This window comes from Oncorhynchus clarkii, chromosome 9 (assembly GCF_045791955.1).
Source record: "Oncorhynchus clarkii lewisi isolate Uvic-CL-2024 chromosome 9, UVic_Ocla_1.0, whole genome shotgun sequence".
NCBI lineage: Eukaryota > Metazoa > Chordata > Actinopteri > Salmoniformes > Salmonidae > Oncorhynchus > Oncorhynchus clarkii.
In genome coordinates, this window is record NC_092155.1 from 16,680,907 (window position 1) to 16,703,162 (window position 22,256).

Below are 22,256 nucleotides of genomic sequence, written 5' to 3' on the forward strand. Positions count from 1 at the left end.
GTGAACGATCTGAGAGGGCCTTCTACGCCATCAAAAGGAACATAACATTTTACATCCCAATTAAGATCTGTCAAAAAATACTTGAATCAGTTATAGAACCCATTGCTGACGTCCGGGGTCCACTTACCAACTAGGAATTCACAAAATGAGACAAACACCAAATTGAGACAGCATGCAGAAATCTGCAAAAACATCCTTGTGTACAAACGTAAATAATAATGCATGCAGAGGAAAATTAGGATGATTCCCACTAAAGATCAAAATCCAGAGAAAAAGCAATTCAATTCTACAAGCATCTAAAAGGAAGCGATTCTCCGACCTTCAATAACAAAGCCATCACTTACAGAGAGATGAACCTAGAGAAGAGTCCCTTTAGCCCGGCTGGTACTGGAGCTCTGTTCATTAACACGAACAGACCCCACAAAGCCCCAGGACAGCAACACAATTAGAACCAACCAAATCATGAGAAAACAAAAAGGAAAACAAAAACAAAAAGAAAACTTGACACATTGGAAAGAATTAACAAAAAATGCTATTTGGCCCTAAACAGAGAGTACACAGTAGCAGAATACCTGATCACTGTGACTGACCCAAACGTTGAAAAGCTTTGACTATGTACAGACTCAGTGAGCATGGCCTTGATATTGAAAGAGGCTGCCATAGGCAGATCCGGCTCTCAAGAGAAGACAGGCTATATGGCCACTGCCCACAAAACAAGGTGGAAACCGAACCGCAGTTTCCAACCACCTGCCAAATGTATGACTATAATAGACACACATATTTCCCTCAGATTACACACACTCACAAAGAATCACATTTTGATCAACTCCCATATCTATTAGGTGAAATAGCACAGTGTGCCACCTCAGCAGCAAGATTTATGACCTGTGCCACAAGAAACCAGTGGAGCACAAACACCATTTTAAATAACTACATTTATCTGTTTATTTATTCTCTTTCATACTTAAACTACAGATTCAGTCACCTTGACTTTTTCTACATTTTGTTATGATATAGCCTTATTCGAAAAATTGATTAAATAGTTTTCTCCCCCTCATCAATCTACAGTCGTGGCCAAAAGTTTTGAAAATGACACAAATATTAATTTTCAGTCAGCTGCCTCAGTTTGTATGATGGCAATTTGCATATACTCCAGAATGTTATAAAGCGTGATCAGATGAATTGCAATTAATTGCAAAGTCTCTCTTTGCCATGCAAATTAACTGAATCCCCCAAAAACATTTCCACTACATTTCAGCCCTGCCACAAAAGGACCAGCTGACATGTCAGTGATTCTCTCGTTAACACAGGTGTGAGTGTTGACGAGGACAAGGCTGGAGATCACTCGGTCATGCTGATTGAGTTTGAATACGAGACTGGAAGCTTCAAAAGGAGGGTGGTGCTTGGAATCATTGTTCTTCCTCTGTCCACCATGGGTACCTGCAAGGAAACACATGCCGTCATCATTGCTTTGCACAAAAAGGGCTTCACAGGCAAGGATATGGCTGCCAGTAAGATTGCACCTAAATCAACCATTTATTGGATCATCAAGAACTTCAAGGACAGCGGTTCAATTGTTGTGAAGAAGGCTTCAGGGCACCCAAGAAAGTACAGCAAGCACCAGGACGTCTCCTAAAGTTGATTCAGCTGCGGGATCGGGGCACCACCAGTATAGAGCTTTCTCAAAAATGAGAGCGGACAGGTGTGAGTGCATCTGCACACACAGTGAGGCGAAGACTTTTGGAAGATGGCCTGGTGTCAAGAAGGGCAGCAAAGAAGCCACTTCTCTCCAGGAAAAACATCAGGGACAGACTGATATTCTGCAAAAGGTACAGTGATTGGACTGCTGAGGACTGGGGTAAAGTCCTGGAAAAAACATTGTCCGGAGAAGACAAGGTGAGCGCTATCATCAGTCCTGTGTCATGCCAACAGTAAAGCATCCTGAGACTATTCATGTGTGGGGTTGCTTCTCAGCCAAGGGAGTGGGCTCACTCACAATTTTGCCTAAGAACACAGTATATGAATAAAGAATGGTACCAACACATCCCCGAGAGCAACTTCTCCCAACCATCCAGGAACAGTTTGGTGACGAACAATGCCTTTTCCAGCATGATGGAGCACCTTGCCATACGGCAAAAGTTATAACTAAGTAGCTCGGGGAACAAAACATCAATATTTTGGGTCCATGGCCAGGAAACTCCCCAGACCTTAATTCCATTGAGAACTTGTGGTCAATCCTCAAGAGGTGGGTGGACAAACAAAAACCCACAAATTCTGACAAGCTCCAAGCATTGATTATGCAAAAATGGGCTGCCATCATGTGGCCCAGAAGATAAATGCCAGGGCGGTTTGCAGAGGTCTTGAAAAAGAAGGGTCAACACTGCAAATATTGACTCTTTGCATCAACTTCATGTAATTGTCAATAAAATCCTTTGACACTTATGAAATGCTTGTAATTATACTTCAGTATTCCATAGTAACATCTGACAAAAATATATAAAGACACTGAAGCAGCAAACTTTGTGAAAATGTATATTTGTGTCATTCTCAAAACTTTTGGCCATGACTGTACACATAATACCCCATAATGACAAAGCAAAAACAGGTTTTAAATTTTTTTGCTAATATATTTAAAATAATACCTAAAAATCTAATTCACATAAGTATTCAGACCCTTTACTCAGTACTTTGTTGAAGCACCTTTGGCAGTGATTACAGCATTTAGTCTTCTTGGGTATGATGCTACAAGCTTGTCACATCTGTATTTGGGGAGTTTCTCCCATTCTTCTCTACAGATCCTCTCAAGCTTTGTCAGGTTGGCTGGGAAACATTGCTGCACAGCTATTTCCAGGTCTCTCCAGAGATGTTCGATCGGGTTCAAGTCCGGGCTCTGGCTGGGCCACTGAAGGATATTCAGAGACTAGTCCCGAAGCCACTCCTGCATGATCTTGGCTGTGTGCTTAGCGTTATTGTCCTGTAGAAAGGTGAACCTTTGCCTCAGTCTGAGGTCCCGAGCACTCTGGAGCAGGTTTTCATCAAGGATCTCTCTGTACTTTGCTTCATTCATCTTTGCCTCGATCCTGACTAGTCCCCCAGTCCCTGCCCCTGAAAAACACCCCCACAGCATGATGCTGCCAACATCATGCTTCACCGTAGGGATGGTGCCAGGTTTCCTAAAAGATGTAACGCTTGGCATTCAGGACAAAGAGTTTAATCTTGAGTTTCATAAGACCAGAGAATCTTGTTTCTCATGGTCTGAGAGTCTTTAGGTGCCTTTTGGCAAACTCCAAGCAGGCTGTCATGTGCCTTTTACAGAGGAGTGGCTTCAGTCACTAACATAAAGGCCTGACTGGTGGAGTGCTGCAGAGATGGTTGTCCTTCTGGAAGGTTATCCCATCTCCACAGAGGAACTCTAGAGCTCTGTTAGAGTGACCATCGGATTCTTGGTCACCTCCCTGACCAAGGCTCTTCTCCCGCTCAGTTTGGCCGGGCGGCCAGCTCCAGGAAGAGACTTGGTGGTTCCAAACTTCTTCCAATTAAGAATTATGAAGGCCACTGTGTTCTTGAGGACCTTCAACAATGCAGCTTTTTTTTGAGCACCCTTCCCCAGATCTGGATGATCAATGGAAACAGGATGTTCCTGAGCTCAAATTTGAGTCTTATAGCAAGGGGTCTGAATACTTATGTAAATAAGGAATCTGTTTTTTAGTTTTAATACATTTGCAACAAATTCTAAAAACCTGTTTTCACTTTGCCATTATGGGGTATCGTGTGTAGATTGATGAGGATTTTTTTTTGTTATTCAATTTTAGAATAATGTAACAAATTGTGGCAAAAGTAATGGTGTCTGAATACTTTCCGAAGGCACTGTATTTGCACATTGTTACAACACTGTACATAGCCAATAATAACACTGTACATAACAATAACATTTGAAATGTCTCTATTCTTTTGAAACTTTTGTGAGTAATGTTTACTATTCATTTCTGATTGTATATTTCCCTTGTTTATTTCCCTTTTGTTTATTGTCTATTTCACTTGCTGTGGCAATGTAAACATATGTTTCATATGCCAATAAAGCCCTTTGAATGTAATTGAGTTGATAGAGAGAGAGAGTATAGTATCATCAGTAATACTTTACTATGAGGGTAGGCAGAGGGCATGGTGGTCCAAACCTTTATACAAACTGCTGCTACGCCCATGTAATAGCTACTGTCTACCATGCTCTACCTGGGAGGGCGGACGTTCACACACGCAAAAGTGCCAACATACATACAGCTGGCCAGCCGCGCGTGTAGCCACACTCACAGAAAAACACACATACGCACACAGAGAGAACCACCACCAAAGTTTAAGTTTCCTCGGAGTATGCCAGTTCTACAGTAGCTCCGTCCTAAGCCACGACGGACCGACGAGAGGCCTTGTTGTTTTTTCTCCTCTCTTCTCCTCTCATCTATTCTCTTCTTCTCCTCTCTTCTCTACAGTGTAATTTGCTATCTGGCCGAGTCTTCTAATCAGCTGTTCTCTCAGTAACCACAGCGTAATGGTCGTTTTCCTGTGGTTATCCCAAACAACTACCTCTACCTCTGTCTCTGTCTCCCTCTCTCGTTGCAAACGCCATCACTCCCCAGACACACTGTCATTTACAAAATCTTTCTTCTTGAGGCCCTGTTTTGACCGTGTGAGGAGACGAATGAGCAAAAAGCTTGAGCAGTTTCCTGAATGGCGATCAAAGCAACATATCTCAGAATATGATAGTTTTCCTCATGTAAAAAGGTGGAGATTGTTACCTACTATAGAGGTTTTGACAGCCGATCGAAGCCAAATGGAATGGGAGAAGATGTGGAGTGGTGAGCGCCATTCCACTCAACCATTCCTCCTACAATGGATTTACAGACACTTAAAGACATCTTTGATCAAGGGAGCAAATTAAATACGGACAAACATACAATTCCTAAAACAGTCACACACAGAGATTATAGATACAGTGCCTTCAGCAAGTATTCACACCCCTAGACTTTTTCCACATTTTGTTGTGTTACAAGGTGGGATTAAAATTGATTTAATTGTCCTTTTTTTGTCAACAATAAACACAAAATACTCTGTAATGACAAAGTGGAAGATCATTTTCTTAAATGTTATAATTTATAAAAAATAAAACACAAACATAGCTTGATTAGATAAGTATTCAACCACCTGAGTCAATACATACTAGCATCACCTTTGGCAGTATTTATAGCTGAGTCTTTCTGGGAAAGTCTTTGCAGACCTGGATTGTACAATATTTTCACATAATTTTTTTTAATGTATTCTTCAAGCTCTGTCAAGTTGGTTGTTGATCATTAATAGACAGCCATTTTCAAGTCTTGCCATAGATTTTCAAGCTGATTTAAGTCAAAACTGTAACTAGGCTACTCAGGTACATTCAATGTCGTCTTGGTAAGCAACTCTAGTGTATATTTGGCCTTGTGTTTCAGGTTAATGTCCTGCTGAAAGGTGAATTTGTCTCCCAGTGTCTGTTGAAAAGCAGACTGAACCTGGTTTCCCTCTGAGATTTTGCCTGTGCTTAGCTGTATTCCATTTCTTTTCATCCCCAAAAAACTTGCTAGTCCTTGCCGATGACAAGCATACCCATAACTTGATGCAGCCACCGCCATGCTTGAAAATATGAATAGTGGTACTCAGTGTTGTGTTGGATTTGCCCCAAACATTACACTTTGTATTCAGGACATAAAGTGAATTTCTTTGCCACATTTTTTGCAGGTTTACTTTAGTGCCTTATTGCAAACAGGATTCATGTTTTGGAACATTTTCTATTCTGTACAAGCGTCCTTCTTTTCACTCTGTCATTTAAGTTAATATTGTGGACTGACTACAATGTTGTTGATCCATCCTCTGTATTCTCCTATCACAGCCATTAAACTCTAACTGTTTTAACTTAAGGTATAGGGGGCAGCATTTTCACTTTTGGATAAATAGCGTGCCCAATTTCAACTTCCTGCAACTCATGCCAAGAATATAAGATATGCATATTATTAGTAGATTTGGATAGAAAACACTCTGAAGTTTCTAAAAACTGTTTGAATCATGTCTGTGAGTATAACAGAACTTATGTAGCAGGCAAAACCCTGAGGACTAACCGTTCAGAAGTTTAAAAAATACAATTTTTAGGTCTCTGTCTGTTCACTGGGTTCTCATTGGGAAACGATATTTCTTAGGAACTTGTTTTCAGTTCCTACCGCTTCCACTGGATGTCACCAGTCTTTGGAATTTGGTTGAGGTTATTCATTTGTGCAATGAAGAAGTACGGCCATCTAGGAACTGCGTAACACTGTTGAGAGTTGCGCAAGACTTGAAAAGTAGCTTGGTTTGTTGTCTTCCTGTATTGAACACAGATAGACCCGTCTTCAATTTGATCGATTATTAACGTTTTAAAATACCTAAAGTTGTATTACAAAAGTAGTTTGAAATGTTTTGGCAAAGTTTACAAGCAACTTTTGAAATATTTTGTAGTGACGTTGCGCAATTTGGAAGCTGTTTTTTTCTGGATCAAACGCGCCAAATAAATTGACATTTTGTATATATGGAAGGAATTAATCGAAGAAAAGGACCAATTATGATGTTTATGGGACATATTGGAGTGCCAACAAAAGAAGCTCGTCAAAGGTAAGGCATGTTTTATATTTTATTTCTGCGTTTTGTGTAGCGCCTGCAGGGTTGAAATATGCTACCCTCTTTGTTTACTGTTGTGCACGAGTGTAGCTCGAGTGTAGCTATGAGTGTAGCTTTAATTTTGTATCTTACATGTATGATTTAATGAAAGTTAGATTTTTATATCAATTTATTTGAATTTGCCGCGCTGCATTTTCCCTGGCTTTTGGCCAAGTGGGACGCAAGCGTCCCCTATACCATAAGAAGTTAAAGTCACCATTGGCCTCATGGTCAAATCCCTGAACGGTTTCCTTCCTCTCCGGCTACTGAGTTAGGAAGGACGCCTGTATCTTTGTAGTGACTGGGTGTATTGAGACATCATCTTAAAAGTGGAATTAATAACTTAACCATGCTCAAAGGGATATTCAATGTCTGCTTTTTTTTGTCATTCAAAAATCATGTTAAACACGATTATTGCACACAGAATGAGTCCATGCAACTTATTATGTGACTTGTTAAGCACATTTTTACTCCTGAACTTGAACTTGAACTTATTTAGGCTTGCCATAACAAAGGGGTTGAATACTTATTGACTGAATACATTTCAGCTTTAATATTTAAATAATTTGTTAACATTTCCAAAAATATAATTCAACTTTGACATTATTGGGTATTGTGTGTAGACCAGTGACACAAAATCTTGTTTTAATATATTGTGGTATCCCAGGAGGTCTACCCCGGGGGATGGTAACAGAGGGGAGGTACGTGAGGCGACGTTGGCTCCCTCTGCTGGGAATACAGGAGCTGGGCACCCCGACACGGACAGCTTTAAGTGGAGGTAATTAGAGGAAAGTGCCAACCAGCCGTGGAGGCAAATAAAAGGAGCACGGTGGCACACTGCGACAGAGAATGGGGAGAAGGACCGAGCCAAACCTAAGTGATTTTTTTTGTTATGCTTATTTTCTGTCTTAGTAAAGTTGTTTTTGCGGACTAAAACCTCCCCGTCTCTGTGTCAATCTCTGCCCGCTCAACCCAACACCCCACAGTTTACAACATATGGTGGAGAACGCGGGTATCTCAGTAGCTTTGGGTGCCGTGGGGTCGAGCGTACGGAGATTACCATGGAGGAGCTGGTGGCTCAGTTTATCCTCAGCCAGCAGAAGCAACAGGCTCTCCAGGAGCAAGCGCTGGAGAAGCAGCACCAACAAAACCACAGACTGGTAGCGGAGGTAGCCCAGTTGAAGGTTGGGAGGGCTCAGGAGTCTGGCCCGAATCAGCTCCTGGTTCCGTTAAGGGAGGAAGATGACGTGGAGTCATATTTGTGCACCTTCGAGAGGACGGCACAGCGGGAAGGATGGCCCCAGCCCAAGTGGGCCAGCCTGTTGGCACCCTACCTCTCTGGGAAGGCCCAGAAGGCCTACTTTGATTTGAACACTGACCAGGCCGCAAATTACGAGGGACTCAAACGGGAGATATTGAGCCGTTATGGGTTCAATCTCGCACACCGTGCACAACTGGTCCACGGTTGGGCCTTTGACCCCACCCTTTCCCCCTGTGCTCAGATGAGCGACCTGGTGCGCCTGACCAATGGCTGGCTACTGACTAAAGTACCGTCCCTCCAGATGCTCAACAAGCTCGGCCTGGATAAATACCTTCAGAACCTGCCATAAGAGATGACGAAGACGGTGAGCATGCAGAACCCCCAGAGCCTGGAGGAATTGCTGACCACGGTGGAAATTCACCAGAACACCCAGGACCTGCTGAGAGGCCCGAGCGGAAAGGAGACGCGGTGAGCTGGGGCACCCCCAGCTCTGGGGTAACCCGGATGGCGAGTTACGTCACCTCCTGTTGGGCGCACACCGAGACAGCCACTCCGATGGTTCCTGTACGAATCGATGGCATCGACACCAGCACTCTGCTGGACTCCGGCAGCATGGTGACCCTGGCCCACCCGCAGTGGCTCACATGAGAGGGGAAGGAGAAACCGGGGGACGAGGAGGTGACGGGATCCTGTGTACACAGGGACATGAAGAGGTACCCAACGGTGCCAGTGAGGATAACCACCCCAAGGGGGGAGTGCCAGATGCGCGTGGGAGCTGTCCCTAACCTACCTGTGTCCATTCTCCTCGGTCGAGACTGCCCTCTCTTCCAGAACCTGTGGAGGAGGGACCTGGGGAGGCGAGCACGCGTGGTGTGAAAAAAAGGAAAAGGGATGGTGGCCTGTGCAACCCAACCCCCGCCACGAGAGGTGTCCACTGGGCCCGAGTCGGACCCAGAGGACGGAGACGACCCCACTCCGGCAAGCGAGCCACCGTGCGAGGAAGATTTCAGGCTACCCTTTATGGAGGTGGAGGCCCTAGACGGACCTCCCGACACTAGAATCCTCACGAGTCAGTTTGGGACGGCCCAGTTAGAAGACCCCAATCACCAGAACGCTAGGGGCCAGGTGATTGCGGTGGATGGCGTACTGTTACCTGGGATAGGTGATTGGCGCTACCCCCACTTCGCAATCAAGCATAATTTATTGTATCAGGTAGTAAAGCATAATGGGGAGACAAGACTTGTTACTCATACCCAGCCAGTATGTTAGGACTGTGTTGCAGCTTGCCCTCACCCACCTGCTTGGGGCACACCTGGGGATGGAGAAAACCAGGGAGCGGATCCGGAACAAGTTCCACTGGCCCGGAGTCAAGCGCGCCATGGAGGATTACTGCTGTAGTTGCCTGGAGTGCCAGATCACAGCTCCGAGGATGCATTATCGAAACCCTTTGGTTTCCTTTCCCATTATAGGAGTGCCATTAAACGGGTGGAAATGGATCTGGTGGGTCTGTCGGTGAAGACCATGAGGGGACACCAATACATCCTGGTCATCGTGGATTACGCCACGCGGTATCCTGAGGCAATCCCGCTACGCACGGCGGCAGCAAAAGGTATCGCACGGGGGCTCTTCCATTTATTTAGCCGGGTGGGTATTCCGCAGGAAATCCTGACGGACCAGGGCACCGCGTTCATGTCTCGGGTGATGAAAGATGTTTGCAATCTGTTACGAATAAAACAGGTGAGTACCAGTGTGTACCATCCAGCCCACGACAGGCTGGTGGAACGCTTCAACAAAACCCCAAAACAGATGCCTAGAAGGTCGTCGAGAGAGAAGGGAGGAACTGGGACTAGCTGCTGCCCCACCGAATGTTTTCAGTGCGCGACCTACCCCAAGCATCCACGGGGTTCTCCCCCTTTGAGCTCCTGTCTGGTCGTCGGCCCCTCGGGCTGCTGGACCTAGCCAAGGAGGTCTGGGAAGAGCAGCCGACCCCCCTTCGCAGCATAGTAGAACATGTGGAGAAGATGAGGGAGAGGATGACGGCGATTTGGCCAGTGGTGAGAGAGCACATGGCCCAGGCGCAATATGCCCAGGAGCGTGTCTACAACCGGGGGGCCCAACCACGAGAATTCCAACCAGGTGACAAAGTCTTGATGCTGATCCCTACAATAGAGAGTAAATTCCTGGCTACATGGCATGGGCCCTACGACATCGTTGAGCGGGTTGGCGACGTCAAATATAAGGTCCACCAACCGGGGCGGAGAAACACAGCTTTACTATGTGAATTTACTGAAGAAATGGCACGCATGCTGTGCGTAACATGGACCCGGCCACAGCAGGGCCCGCCCTCGGTCGAAGTTGCAATGGGGGAAGACCTCAGCCCGACCCAACGACAAGAGCTCAGAGAGTTGGTCCAGCGGAATACGGCCGTGTTCCCCGAGGTGCCGGGGCGTACGGATCTCGTGGAACATCATATCCACACCCGTACAGGAGAAAAAGTGTGTAAACGGCCATACCAGATACCGGAAACCCAGAGGGTGGCGGTCCAGCGGGAAGTGGCGACAATGCTAGAAATGGGGGTACTGGAGGAGTCACACAGTGAGTGGTCTAGCCCCATAGTGCTGGTTCCGAAACTGTCCGCTTCTGTAATGACTTCCGGAGCCTGATCAGGGTCAGTAAGTTCGATGCCTACCCCATGCCCCGTGTGGACGAACTGAACGACCGCTTGGGGATGGTGAGATATGTCAGCACCTTGGACCTGACGAAGGGGTACTGGCAGGTGCTACTGGCAGTGGGGGGCTATACCACTACCGGGTTCTGACTTTCGGGCTCCACAGGGCACCAGCGACCTTTCAGCGACTCATGGACCGCGTTCTGCGGCCGCACAGTGAGTACGCCGCTGCTTATCTGGACGACATAATTGTGTACAGTGACAGTTGGGAGTCGCATCTTTGTAGGTTACAGGCCGTGGTGGATGCGCTAAGTGGTGCAGGTCTGACCGCGAACCCCCTCAAGTGCAAGCTGGGCTATGCCGAGGTGGAGTACCTGGGCTATCAGATCGGGAGGGGAAATGTGAAACCCCAAGAAAAAAAACGTTGCCATTAGGGGATGGCCGGTCACCCGAACAAAGAGGCAGGTGAAGTCATTCCTGAGGTTTAGCAGGGTACTACTAATTTTGCCACAATAGCTTCTCCCCACAGACTTAAAGGCACAACTACCCCAGATGGTGCGATGAACGGAGGTCTACTCCGGGGGATGGTAATAGAGGGGAGGTACGTGAGGGGAAGTTGGCTCCCTCTGCTGGGAATACGGGAGCTGGGCACCCCGACACGGACAGCTCTAAGTGGAGGTAATTAGAGGAAAGTGCCAACCAGCTGTGAATAAAAGGAGCACGGTGGCACACCGCGAGAGAGAACGGGGAGAGACCAACAGCAAGCCACAGTAGAGAAGGACCGAGCCAAACCTAAGTGATTTTCTTTGTTATGTTTATTTTCTGTCTTAGTAAAGTTGTTTTTGCGGACTAAAACCTCCCCGTCTCTGTGTCAATCTCTGCCCGCTCAACCCAACACCCCACGGTTTACCACAATATTGTAGCACAACAAAATCTGGAGAAAGTCAAAGGTTGTGAATACTTTCTGAAGGCACTGTACACTTAGCTGGGTTTGGTTCATGTATTTATTGAATAATGTGATTCTGATGTAGGGCAGTGACACAACATCTCTATTTTTAATTAAAAACTTAGACTGTGACACAACAAAATGTGAAAAAGTCCAAGGGTGTGAATACTTTCTGAAGGCACTGTACACTTAGCTTGGTTTGGTTTATTGATTCATTGTGCAAAGCAAGATAAGTATCTGGTATTCGTACTTCAGATCACACACTTTATCTTGAAATTTCAAGCACGTCTCTCATTGAGGTCAATTAATGATTTAGCTCACTTTTATCTCAGCTCTGAATCAGGCCAACTCAAGGCATTCTAGCCTTATGAATGTGTGACTTTGGTCAGAGCTACAGTATAGCATCCATTGGGTTTATGCTAACATCCTAGGCCTCACTTTTAAAGTGTGGGGCAGTGGAATGATCCTGACACACAGTCTTAGTCTGCCTTGTGTGTCTGTGTATGTGTGTCTACCTTGCGTCTTAGTGTGTGTGTCTGCCTTGTGTGCACCTGCCTGCCATGAGTGTGTAGAAACCAGCTTCTAACACTTTTGAGCAGAGCAGACGTGTTGGTTCGAAAAAAGGAGTTTGTCTGTAATTGAGTTCATGTGGAGGACTTCCCTTTCTTTGGCTGCTGTTGCTGTTTCAGAGGCTACGTCCCAAATTGCACCCTAATCCCTACATAGGGCAATACTTTTGATCGGCGCCGGGTGCCATTTGGCGCACAGAGACGTGTATGTTTTATGTGGTCTTTTCATGAAGAAAACCAAGAGCTGAGAAAGATACATGATCATGGAGGTCAAATCATGTGAATAGGGCTCAACAAACAACATCTAATCTGTTGGAGGTCTTTGGCATATTTTCGCATTGTGGAAGCAGCATTACAGCTAATAATACACTTACCTCAAACACAACACACAACATACTTCCCTCTAACTACTGTTCTTTTAATATGGCAGTAATGAGTGGGGTGGGTGGTCTTGGAAACACACACACCTGTGTAGGCCCAGGAATGCAGGAGAGAACCCTCTCAATGTTCTCTGTGGTAACATCCACATCGTCCACTGCCACTAGGTCATCACCTAAGGAGGAGGAAAAGGAAGTCAATGCATAACAGCAGCATGTTATTAACGTAGATAGCAAAAAATAAGTGTCAATAGTGATATTTCTGCAAACACACTCTATCGAGTCTGTACTGTAGGCTAAGCAAATTAATGTACAGTTGAAGTCGGGAGTTTACAAAAAATAAAAAGATTAACACATTTTTAAAAGGGAACAAAGTCTTCATTTTAACTGGGAATAGTCAGTCTACAATATTTTAGAAATAATAGGTTGGAGTCATTAAAACTCATTTTTAAACCACGCCACAAATTTATTGTTAACAAACTATATTTTTGGCAAGTCGGTTAAGACATCTATTTTGTGCATGACAAGTAATTTTTCCAACAACTGTTTACGGACAGATTATTTCACTTGTAATTCACTGTATCACAATTCCAGTGGGTCAGAAGTTTACATACACTAAGTTGGATGTGCCTTTAAACAGCTTGGAAATTCCAGAAAATGCTGTCATGGCTTTAGAAGCTTCTAATAGGCTAATTGACATCATTTGAGTCAATTGGAGGTGTACCTGTGGATGTATTTCAAGGCCTAACTTCAAACTCAGTGCCTCTTTGCATGATATCATGGGAAAAATAAAATAAATCAGCCAAGACCTCAGAAAACAAATTGTAGACCTCCACAAGTCTGGTTCATCCTTGGGAGCAATTTCCAAATGCCTGAAGGTACCACCATCATCTGTACATACAATAAATAGTACGCAAATATAATATACACTTGTGATTTCATGAAAATTAAATATTTTTGGCGCTCTGCAATTCAGCGGATATTGACGAAAATTATCCCACTAACGGGATGGGTGCGCCAAGAAGTTTAAATTGTTTAACGCAATGCTACCAAATAATAATTGAGTGTATGTAAACTTCTGACCCACTGGGAATTTGATGAAATAAATAAAAACTGAAATCAATCATTCTCTTTACTATTATTCTGACATTTCACATTCTTAAAATAAAGTGGTGATCCTAAATGACCAAAGACAGGGAATTTTTACTAGGAATTTGTAAAAACTGAGTTTAAATGTATTTGGCTAAGGTGTATGTAAACTTCCGACTTCAACTGTATGTATGCGTGTATCTTTTCGGCCCTGTTTTTAATGAGCTGCACTGTTTTTAATGAGCTGCAAGTCGAATTCCTAACAACTTTGGTTGGTACGGCGAAAAAGTATTGTGTCATCTGTTTTCCAAATAGTATGGTTTTAGTGGAGGAGCACAGTCTGGAGATATAGTCCACGGATATAAAAAGAGCCAAACATGCTGTTGTTTCTTTTTGTATATCAAGGAGTTTCACCTGCCCCTGTGCAGACCTCTATCCATTCTTATCTCCTTAACAAAGACTTCACCTCAATTATTTCAGGTATTTAACGAGTCTAGGCTAATTGTTTTAGCATGGAGTGGTAGGCTACATGAAAGGCATGGCTTTAAACACTAACTCATGTGGAGTTTCTTTGCATTCCTTGGTCTGCCCAAAGCAACTGTGTCGACGTCAGTCTCCACAAACATAAGAAACAGTTTGCTGTAAAACAACTTTATAAGTACTTAATATCATGTCAATAAAAAATGTCTTGCAGTCTTTCTGGGATTTCTGCCAGTGCCCATCCAAAAGTCTGGCAATGTGTATATGACAGGCACATTATGTGAGTCTGAAATGGCACCCTTATTCCCTTTAAAGAGCACTACTTTTGACCAGGGCGATTATGGTCAAAATCAGTTGGCTATATAGGGAATAGGGTACCATTTCGGACATCCCCACAGTGAGGTTTTGAACACTCACCGATCAGTATCTGTGTACACTTGATGGCGGGGCTGTTGGGCACCAGGCCGTGGACGGTGATCCTCTCCCCTCTCCCCCCTGCAGGGTCTCCCTGGCCCCAGGACGAGCGATGCACCACCCCCAGCAGAGCCTCCAGTAGACCCCCTCTCTCCGGGGGAGGAGGTGAGCAGCTGCCCAGCCGTTTGGGGTTCAGGTAGACACACACCTCTTTCAGATGCTGCTGCTGGACCACCAGCCCCGCCCTCTGCCCCGCCTGGTTTTTCAAGATGGACGTTGGAAGCGATGACGAGTCTTTGGCTCCTCCGTCGGGCCCACTCCGCTGGGATGGCCGCCTCTTCCTCCGTAGGATCCTGGCAAGTCTTTTCAGCTTGGGCTCTCCTTTGGTTGGAGTGCCATCAGAACGCTTCCTGCACTCCTCGCTGATGATCTCCGCCTCCTTCTCACTGAAGTGCACGTGATTGGTGGGGAGGCCATTATTGGCGGCGGCCTGAGCTAATGCCGCCTCCTCCTCGCCCTCGCTCAGCTCCAGGTAGAAGAGCTCGCCGTTCTTCTGGACGTCGTCCAGCCATTCTGGCTCTAGGTCGCTGGGAATGAACAGACAAAAAGCATAGACTGAGTGAAACTGTTTCAGAGCAGAGTCAAAAGTGATGGTTTGCCTGCCCAGTGAACCCATCTGATAGGGACTGTCAGGTTAAGAACTACAGTGTAGAGGCGTAAGGCTCACTTGAGGATTAAAAGTGCATTTATTCTAATCAATTTAGAGCACATTGGCTTTCATCATAATATGTCAGATTAGCCCTTGTCGACTTCAATCCCCATCTAAACAGGAGTCTTGTATGATGCTATTCAAATGAGTTAGTAACACAATTACACTACAGTGTAACAAGTGAAACTCTGTCAAACAGCCAGAAAGTCTGATAGCCCATCTTGTATTGTGTTCTGAGTCAGTGTAGAACTCCAGTCAAGGAGAGAGCGATGACTGAAAGGCACATTTGCAAGAGGACAACCACCATGTAGGCTACAGGTGTAAAGTTGTATGACATACATTGTTGTTTTAATTTAATAATACTTCAAAACAACTACATTTACAAGACGTTTTATTATCCCCTAATCTTCTCTCTCACTCATTCCCAGGGGAGTGCATTTCTGTTCTAATTTATTGTGTGGCATTTAGGGGAGAAAGAAAACAACATGCCTGGAGAAAGACTAGAAATTGCATTTTTTTGAGACAGGCAGAGACAAGAAAAAGGGAAACCCACATCACCGCCCGAGAGAGAAAATGCCCTAACTCGGCAAAAAGAAAACCTAAAAAATTCAGCCAGGCATTTTTTTCTGTCGGTCGGTCTCCCTCTAAATGAAGCTGTGCTGCCTCTGTGGTAGACTCTTGGAAAACACATCCATAAATTCACTAAGGATGGTAAATAGCATATAATTATTTATGAAGGTTAAGTTTCCAAATTGGAATACATTTTGAGTTCTATCAAACTTTGATAGAAAAAGAGGAGGAGAGTAGTATACTAGGCCCAGAATAGTGCAACTACACTTATGGTTCCTTTTACTTTTGCCATCTCTTCTGTTTCAATACCACGTCTCCGTCCCCAATGGCACCCTATTCACTACATAGTGCACTCCATTTAATCAGGGCACATGGGATTCTAGGGAAAAGGGTGCCATTTGGACGCATTCCATGGCTTACAGTTGAGTTCTACATTAATTGAGTACAGATGACGACCTTCTTTGAAAGGTGACATGGCCAGATAACTATCTCTGCTATCCTTCCTATCTGTTCATACCAGTGCTGCAGTGCAGATAGAGCTCTGGTCCCGTATCCTAAAAACATCTCAGAGTAGGAGTACTAATCTAGGATCAGGTCCCAACCAGTCCATATAGTGTCATTCATGATGATCTAAAAGGCTAAACTGATCCTACATCAGTACTCATACTCTGAGAGGCTCTTTGGATACGGTGAACATAACATTTAAACATAGTTGCCATGGCGCCCTAAAAGCAGCCTAAGCACAGAGCTCCTGTAAATGTGTAGCTACATATTTAGTTATATTTTAGGTGTTTTTAATTATAGAATTTGAATCAGCTCTTTTGTTTTTGATAACATAAGAGTTTTTATTGTATATATACAGTCTCTGCTGTTTTTGAGCCACGGATTTCCATATTGACTGACAGGTTAACACGTTTTGGCTAGGCTAGATTTTTGTTTGAAAGAGTCGCTTGAAGCCTAAGAAAGAGGACTACAGCAGTGCTAAGGCAGAGGGCACGTAGTGAAGACGACTGGCTACTATTCTGAACTGTGAGTGGCGATCTTTCTGGCGCCCAGACCTGATGAAGCATCAGCCAAGTGTCTGCTACACAGAGTGGAAGAGAAGTCCAGTAGCTACAAGATCATCAGCAGACTCCATCACCATCATCAACCATGCAGCTTTCAAAGACTTGGCCTCTATTGATTGATCTGTCATGATATATTGCTTGTTTGTTTTTTGCTCTTGAAGCACTTTGAGATTCTATGAAAAGCGCTATAGAAATGTAATAAATTATAAACTTTTAAATGAATCTCATAGAATCCATATACTACACATACTTTGATAGGTGAACATAGCATAGGCCTACCTTGCCTTTATTATAAGAATGCATGCCATGAGCTTAATGAAACAGATGTTGATACTGCAAAGCCATGCATCGATCACCATCCACACATTGGTGAAGAATAATAGTAGCCAGTAAGCCACCTCTAGACCACTTTACAGTCAGTGTGCATCCTGCTTCACCTGCCAAGTCGCTTCCAGTGAGCTGCCTCGGTTGTCAAGTTATAAAGTTGAGGTGGCAACTGATGAAGATGACTAGACAGCTGAGGTTGCAAACAAGGACTGCACCCCCCCCCCCCCTTCTCCTTCTCCGTGGCCAACGTGAGTAAAACATTTAAACGTGTTAACCCTCGCAAGGGCCCAGACGGCATCCCTAGCCACATCCTAAGAGCATGCGCAGACCAGCTGGTTGGTGTATTTACCGACATATTCAATCGCTCCCTATCCCAGTCTGCAGTCCCCACATGCTTCAAGATGGCCACCATTGTTCCTGTTCTTGAGATAGCAATGATAATGGAACTAAATGACTACTGCCCCGTAGCACTCACTTCTGTCATCATGAAGTGCTTTGAGAGACTAGTCAAGGATCCTATGACCTCCACCTTACCGGCTACCCTAGACCCACTTCAGTTTGCATACCGCCCCAACAGGTCCACAGACAATGCAATCGCCATCACACTGCACCCTACCCTGTCCCATCTGGACAAGAGCAATACCTATGTAAGAATGCTGTTCTTTGACTATAGCTCAGCCTTCAACACCACAGCACCCTCCAAGCTCATCATCAAGCTGGGGGTCCTGGGTTTCAACCCCGCCCTGTGCAATTGGGTCCAGGACTTTCTCATGTGCCGCCCCAGGTGGTGAAGGTAGAAAACAACATTTCCACTTTGCTGACCCTCAACTTTGGGGCCCCACAAGGGTGCGTGCTCAGCCCCCTCCTGTACTCCCTGTTCACCCATGACTGCGTGGCCATGCACGCCTCCAACTCAATCATCAAGTTTGCAGACGACGCAACAGTAGTGTGGTGTCAGGAAAACAACATCTCACTCAATGTCAACAAAACATTCACCCCTTTAGATTTGTGTGTATTAGGTAGTTGTTGGGGAATTGTTAGATTACTTGTAAAATATTACTGCACTGTCGGAACTAGAAGCACAAGCATTTCGCTACACTTGCATTAACAATTGCTAACCATGCGTATGTGACCAATAAAATTTGATGATTTGTATTTTGCAAAGTCAGGCAGCACTTCAAAACCATAGCCCTCTCAAAAATAGGGGTTATTTTTGGAAGCAACACGCAATAATGTACAGGGTTATCTTACTCGGAGTAGTCGGACTGACTGTAACTTGATGATGTTGATTCACTATCATTCCCGTTGTCATGCAGTTCCTCCCTGTCGTCGCCCTCCCGTCTCGGGTGCTTACACGCAGCTGCATGGGGCTCGAGCGTCCCGCTATAATCTTTAGTAGTCATAATTCCATTCGTTAAATGTGTTCGACAAGATGATACCGGTCATAACTCTAAACTTAAAGCTAATACGTTTGAGCTAGTTTCTACTTTGTGAGCATCGGCAGTCTATCGCCATGTTGTCTGCATACGGGCTCTTCAACTATGCCACGTGACGCAAATTGTCTCAGTGTGGTTGGCTGATGTTCACGTTTCCCTGACAACATGGAAGCTTTCCGTCAGCAGGGTAGAAAACAGACAATACGCGTGCAATAAAAAGAGGTTGACTGCATAAATGTTTCAGTGTAACAACGTTAATAGTAACAAAAATGTAAACTACGGTTAGGTACCTCTTCTTGACTATGCCTAAACTAAGCGAAACATTTGTCTGAAACGCTCTGGAAATATGAGATACAAATGTATCTCAAATGTGCAAAGTATCTAATAAAATCACAAACGCAGCTAAATCAAAAATATTGCGACATTTTAACAAGCTATCTCCCGCTGAATAGATGGGCAAGAGCACCAATTATGTTTAGTTCGCCCCCTCCCCATCCTCACGAACTGCACCAGATCTTTAAATCCCCTTTAAAATCCCATATGGCATTCAGAGTGCTTTGGACTTTGGACAAAGCAACAACAGTCAAACAAAAGTGCAATGAATGCGAGAAGAAACACAAAGAAAGTGCAAATAGTTTATCTAGACATTTTCATATCAACTCTCTTCGTCGTTGCCGTAGCATAGCATGTATCAATATACTGACCTGTATAGAAGCACCCTGCGTATGGAATCGAAATCCTCAAAATTATTAGAGAACGACCTGGACGTTCCCCTATCTGTAGCAATATTAAACATCATTTATGTTTCATGATTTAACGGATAGGGTGAGTTCAGCACAGATCATCAAGGCTTTCCGATAAAACATTTCCATTCCGGACAAAAAGTCATGTCTCACGGCTTGGGATGAATAGTGCCGTTTTGGACCAGTCGTCTGCCAGCAGGCGTTTTCTGCATTTTTAAATGCAGTTTACATGTTTAAATCCTATGTCTTGGTCCGGTGGTGAATGTAGAATCATTGCCCTAGTCCGAATGAAACCCTAATGCTGCTGTCGATCCTAACAAAAATTCTAAACTTCTCCTCACGATTTCTCACGTCAATCACTGAGTCAAGGATACGCAGTTCGCCTGCCGATGCGTTTGAAAACGAAAAGAAAGCCGTCCTGAATACTTCTCCAGACTCCAGTCCGTAAGCGCGCGCAGGGCAACACATGCACGAGTTGAACCGCTTCTGGTCTAGCGGGTGTACTTGGCAGGTGGAGTAAAATGCCGCCTCTTTTGCTCAATAGATCAACTCAAATCCAATAGTATTAGTCACATGCGTCGATTACAACCTTACAGTGAAATGCTTACTTACCAGCCCCTAACCAACAAGGCAGTTTAAAAAATACGAATAAGAATAAGAAATTAAAGGAACAGTAATTAAAGAGCAGCAGTAATATAACAATAGCGTACAGAGCCAATGGAGGTTAGTGGACGTAATTGAGGTAATCACTACATGTAGGTAGAGTTATTCATTTCCTTTGTTAATATGGACTATTTTGATCTAAATTGCTTTTGTTTTATAGAAGAGCACTGAACTGCATGGCCTCTATTGGCACATTTAAAAGTGTCCCATACAATAAGGAGATTTGCTGTACCTATGTTATGTCGAAAAAGTCAGTTATAAGTTCTTCTCTCCAAGTTATATACAAGTTGTCATGACGTAGGCTTTGATTACATTTCCAATAACCTCGCCCACGTGGAAATTCTGTAAGAGTAATATATATGCCAATTATGTGATGATCTGACCGCATTCTGTCCCCTGTCAACCCCTTTTAAGTTTTGGTGCCAGAGAGAATGACATAAGAAAGTAATCAAGACGACTAGCATGATTAAGCCTCCGCCATGTATATCTCACGAGGTCAAGGTATTTAAGTCTCCATATATCCACTAACTCCAATATATCCAAGACATTCATGATTTCCTTAGTGCCTGAGGGTGATAGTTTGTAGTGTTATTTCCTTTACGATCCATTGAGGTATTTAAAACCGTATTAAAACCCCCCACCATAATAATAGAGTCTAGTGTTGCTTGTAGAGTTGATAAATTCTTATATATATTTTCAAAGAAGCTTGGATCATCATTATTTGGACCATATAGGTTAATAAGCCATATCTGTTTATTGTCCAATAACATATTTAAAATAATCCATCTACCTTGCTGATCTATTCAGCCAATTTGCACATTCGGATCAAAATTACTGTTAACTAATATCATCTCCCCTTTTGAATTTCTTTGCCCATGTTCGAAATATATTTTGCCCCCCCCCCCCTCCCCCAGTCATTTTTCCACAAAACTTCATCTAAAATTGTTGAATGAGTTTCCTGTAAACAATATATATTATATTCCTTCTCTTTTAGCCAGGTAAATACTGATCGTCTTTTCTTATTATCTGCTAAGCCATTACAATTATAACTGGCTGTTCTTATTTCACCACTTACCATAATGAGACACAAGTTTCAACTCTATTTATCAAAATATATCAAATCAAATCAAATGTATTTATATAGCCCTTCGTACATCAGCTGATATCTCAAAGTGCTGTACAGAAATCCAGCCTAAAACCCCAAACAGCAAACAATGCAGGTGTAGAAGCACCTGTCATCAAAAAGTAACATGATGATTGAGTGTCTATATAGCTGTACCATTATATTTGCATTGCTACTAAGTAAACCTCCAATTGGTCCCAGCTATTCCACCCGCTAAAAGCCCTCCTCATCCTGAGTTGGGTTGTCATCCCAATGCCCGGCAGACCACCCCCGACCCCCCAGATCCCATAGCCACGGAGAGTCCGGGATCCGTCCTTCGAAAAGAGCACATATTCCCCCCCACAGAAAAGAAGCAGATCAACCACCCAATGCATGTCATCGGCAAACTTAATGCTGTTGTTGGAGTTGTGCCTGGCCGTGCAGTCATGAGTGAACAGGGAGTACAGGAGGGGACTGAGCACTCACTCCTGAGGGGCCCCTGTGTTGAGGATCAGCGTGGCGGACTTGTTGTTACCTACCCTTACCACCTGGGGACAGCCCGTCAGGAAGTCCAGGATCCAGTTGCAGAGGGAGGTGTTTAGTCCCAGGGTTCTTAGCTTGGTGATGAGCTTTGATGGCACTATGGAGTTGAACGCTGAGCTGTAGTCAGTGAATAGTATTCTCACATAGATGTTCCTTTTATCCAGGTGGGAAAGGGCCGTGTTGAGTACAATAGAGATTGCATCGTCTGTGGATCTGTTGGGGCGGTATGCAAATTGGAGTGGGTCTAGGGTTTCTGGGATAATGGTGTTGATGTGAGCCATGACCAGCCTTTCAAAGCACTTCAGGGCTACAGACGTGAGTTCTACGGGTCGGTTGTCATTTAGGCATGTTACCTTACTGTTCTTGGGCACAGGGACTATGGAGGTCTACTTAAAACATGTTGATATTACAGACTCGGACAGGGAGAGGTTGAAAATGTCAGTGAAGACACTTGCCAGTTGGTCATCGACATGCTCGCAGTACAGGTCCTGGTAATCCGTCTGGCCCTGCGGCCAAGTGAATGTTGACCGGTTTAAAGGTCTAACTCACATCGGCTGCGAAAAACCATCCAAACGGATGGC

At 44.3% G+C, this 22,256-nt stretch overlaps 1 protein-coding gene across 4 annotated transcripts in view; it reads right to left on the reverse strand.

Moving 5' to 3' along the window:
* LOC139415989 (inturned planar cell polarity protein) overlaps positions 1–19,804 on the reverse strand; it is a 38,596-nt gene extending 18,792 nt beyond the window's left edge. Inside the window, exons 1-3 of one of the 4 annotated variants that reach the window (XM_071164215.1) lie at positions 19,329–19,804; positions 14,519–15,102; positions 12,623–12,708 (exon numbers count right to left, since the gene is read on the reverse strand). In XM_071164215.1, coding sequence (XP_071020316.1) covers positions 12,623–12,708; positions 14,519–15,102; positions 19,329–19,423 — 765 coding nt within the window. In that variant the 5' untranslated portion in view covers positions 19,424–19,804. Of the gene's footprint in view, positions 1–12,622; positions 12,709–14,518; positions 15,103–18,439; positions 18,711–19,328 lie in introns of those variants that run through there. The other 3 variants (XM_071164213.1, XM_071164214.1, XM_071164212.1) reach the window with 3 other exon arrangements.
* Between the last annotated feature and the right edge of the window lie 2,452 nt (positions 19,805–22,256).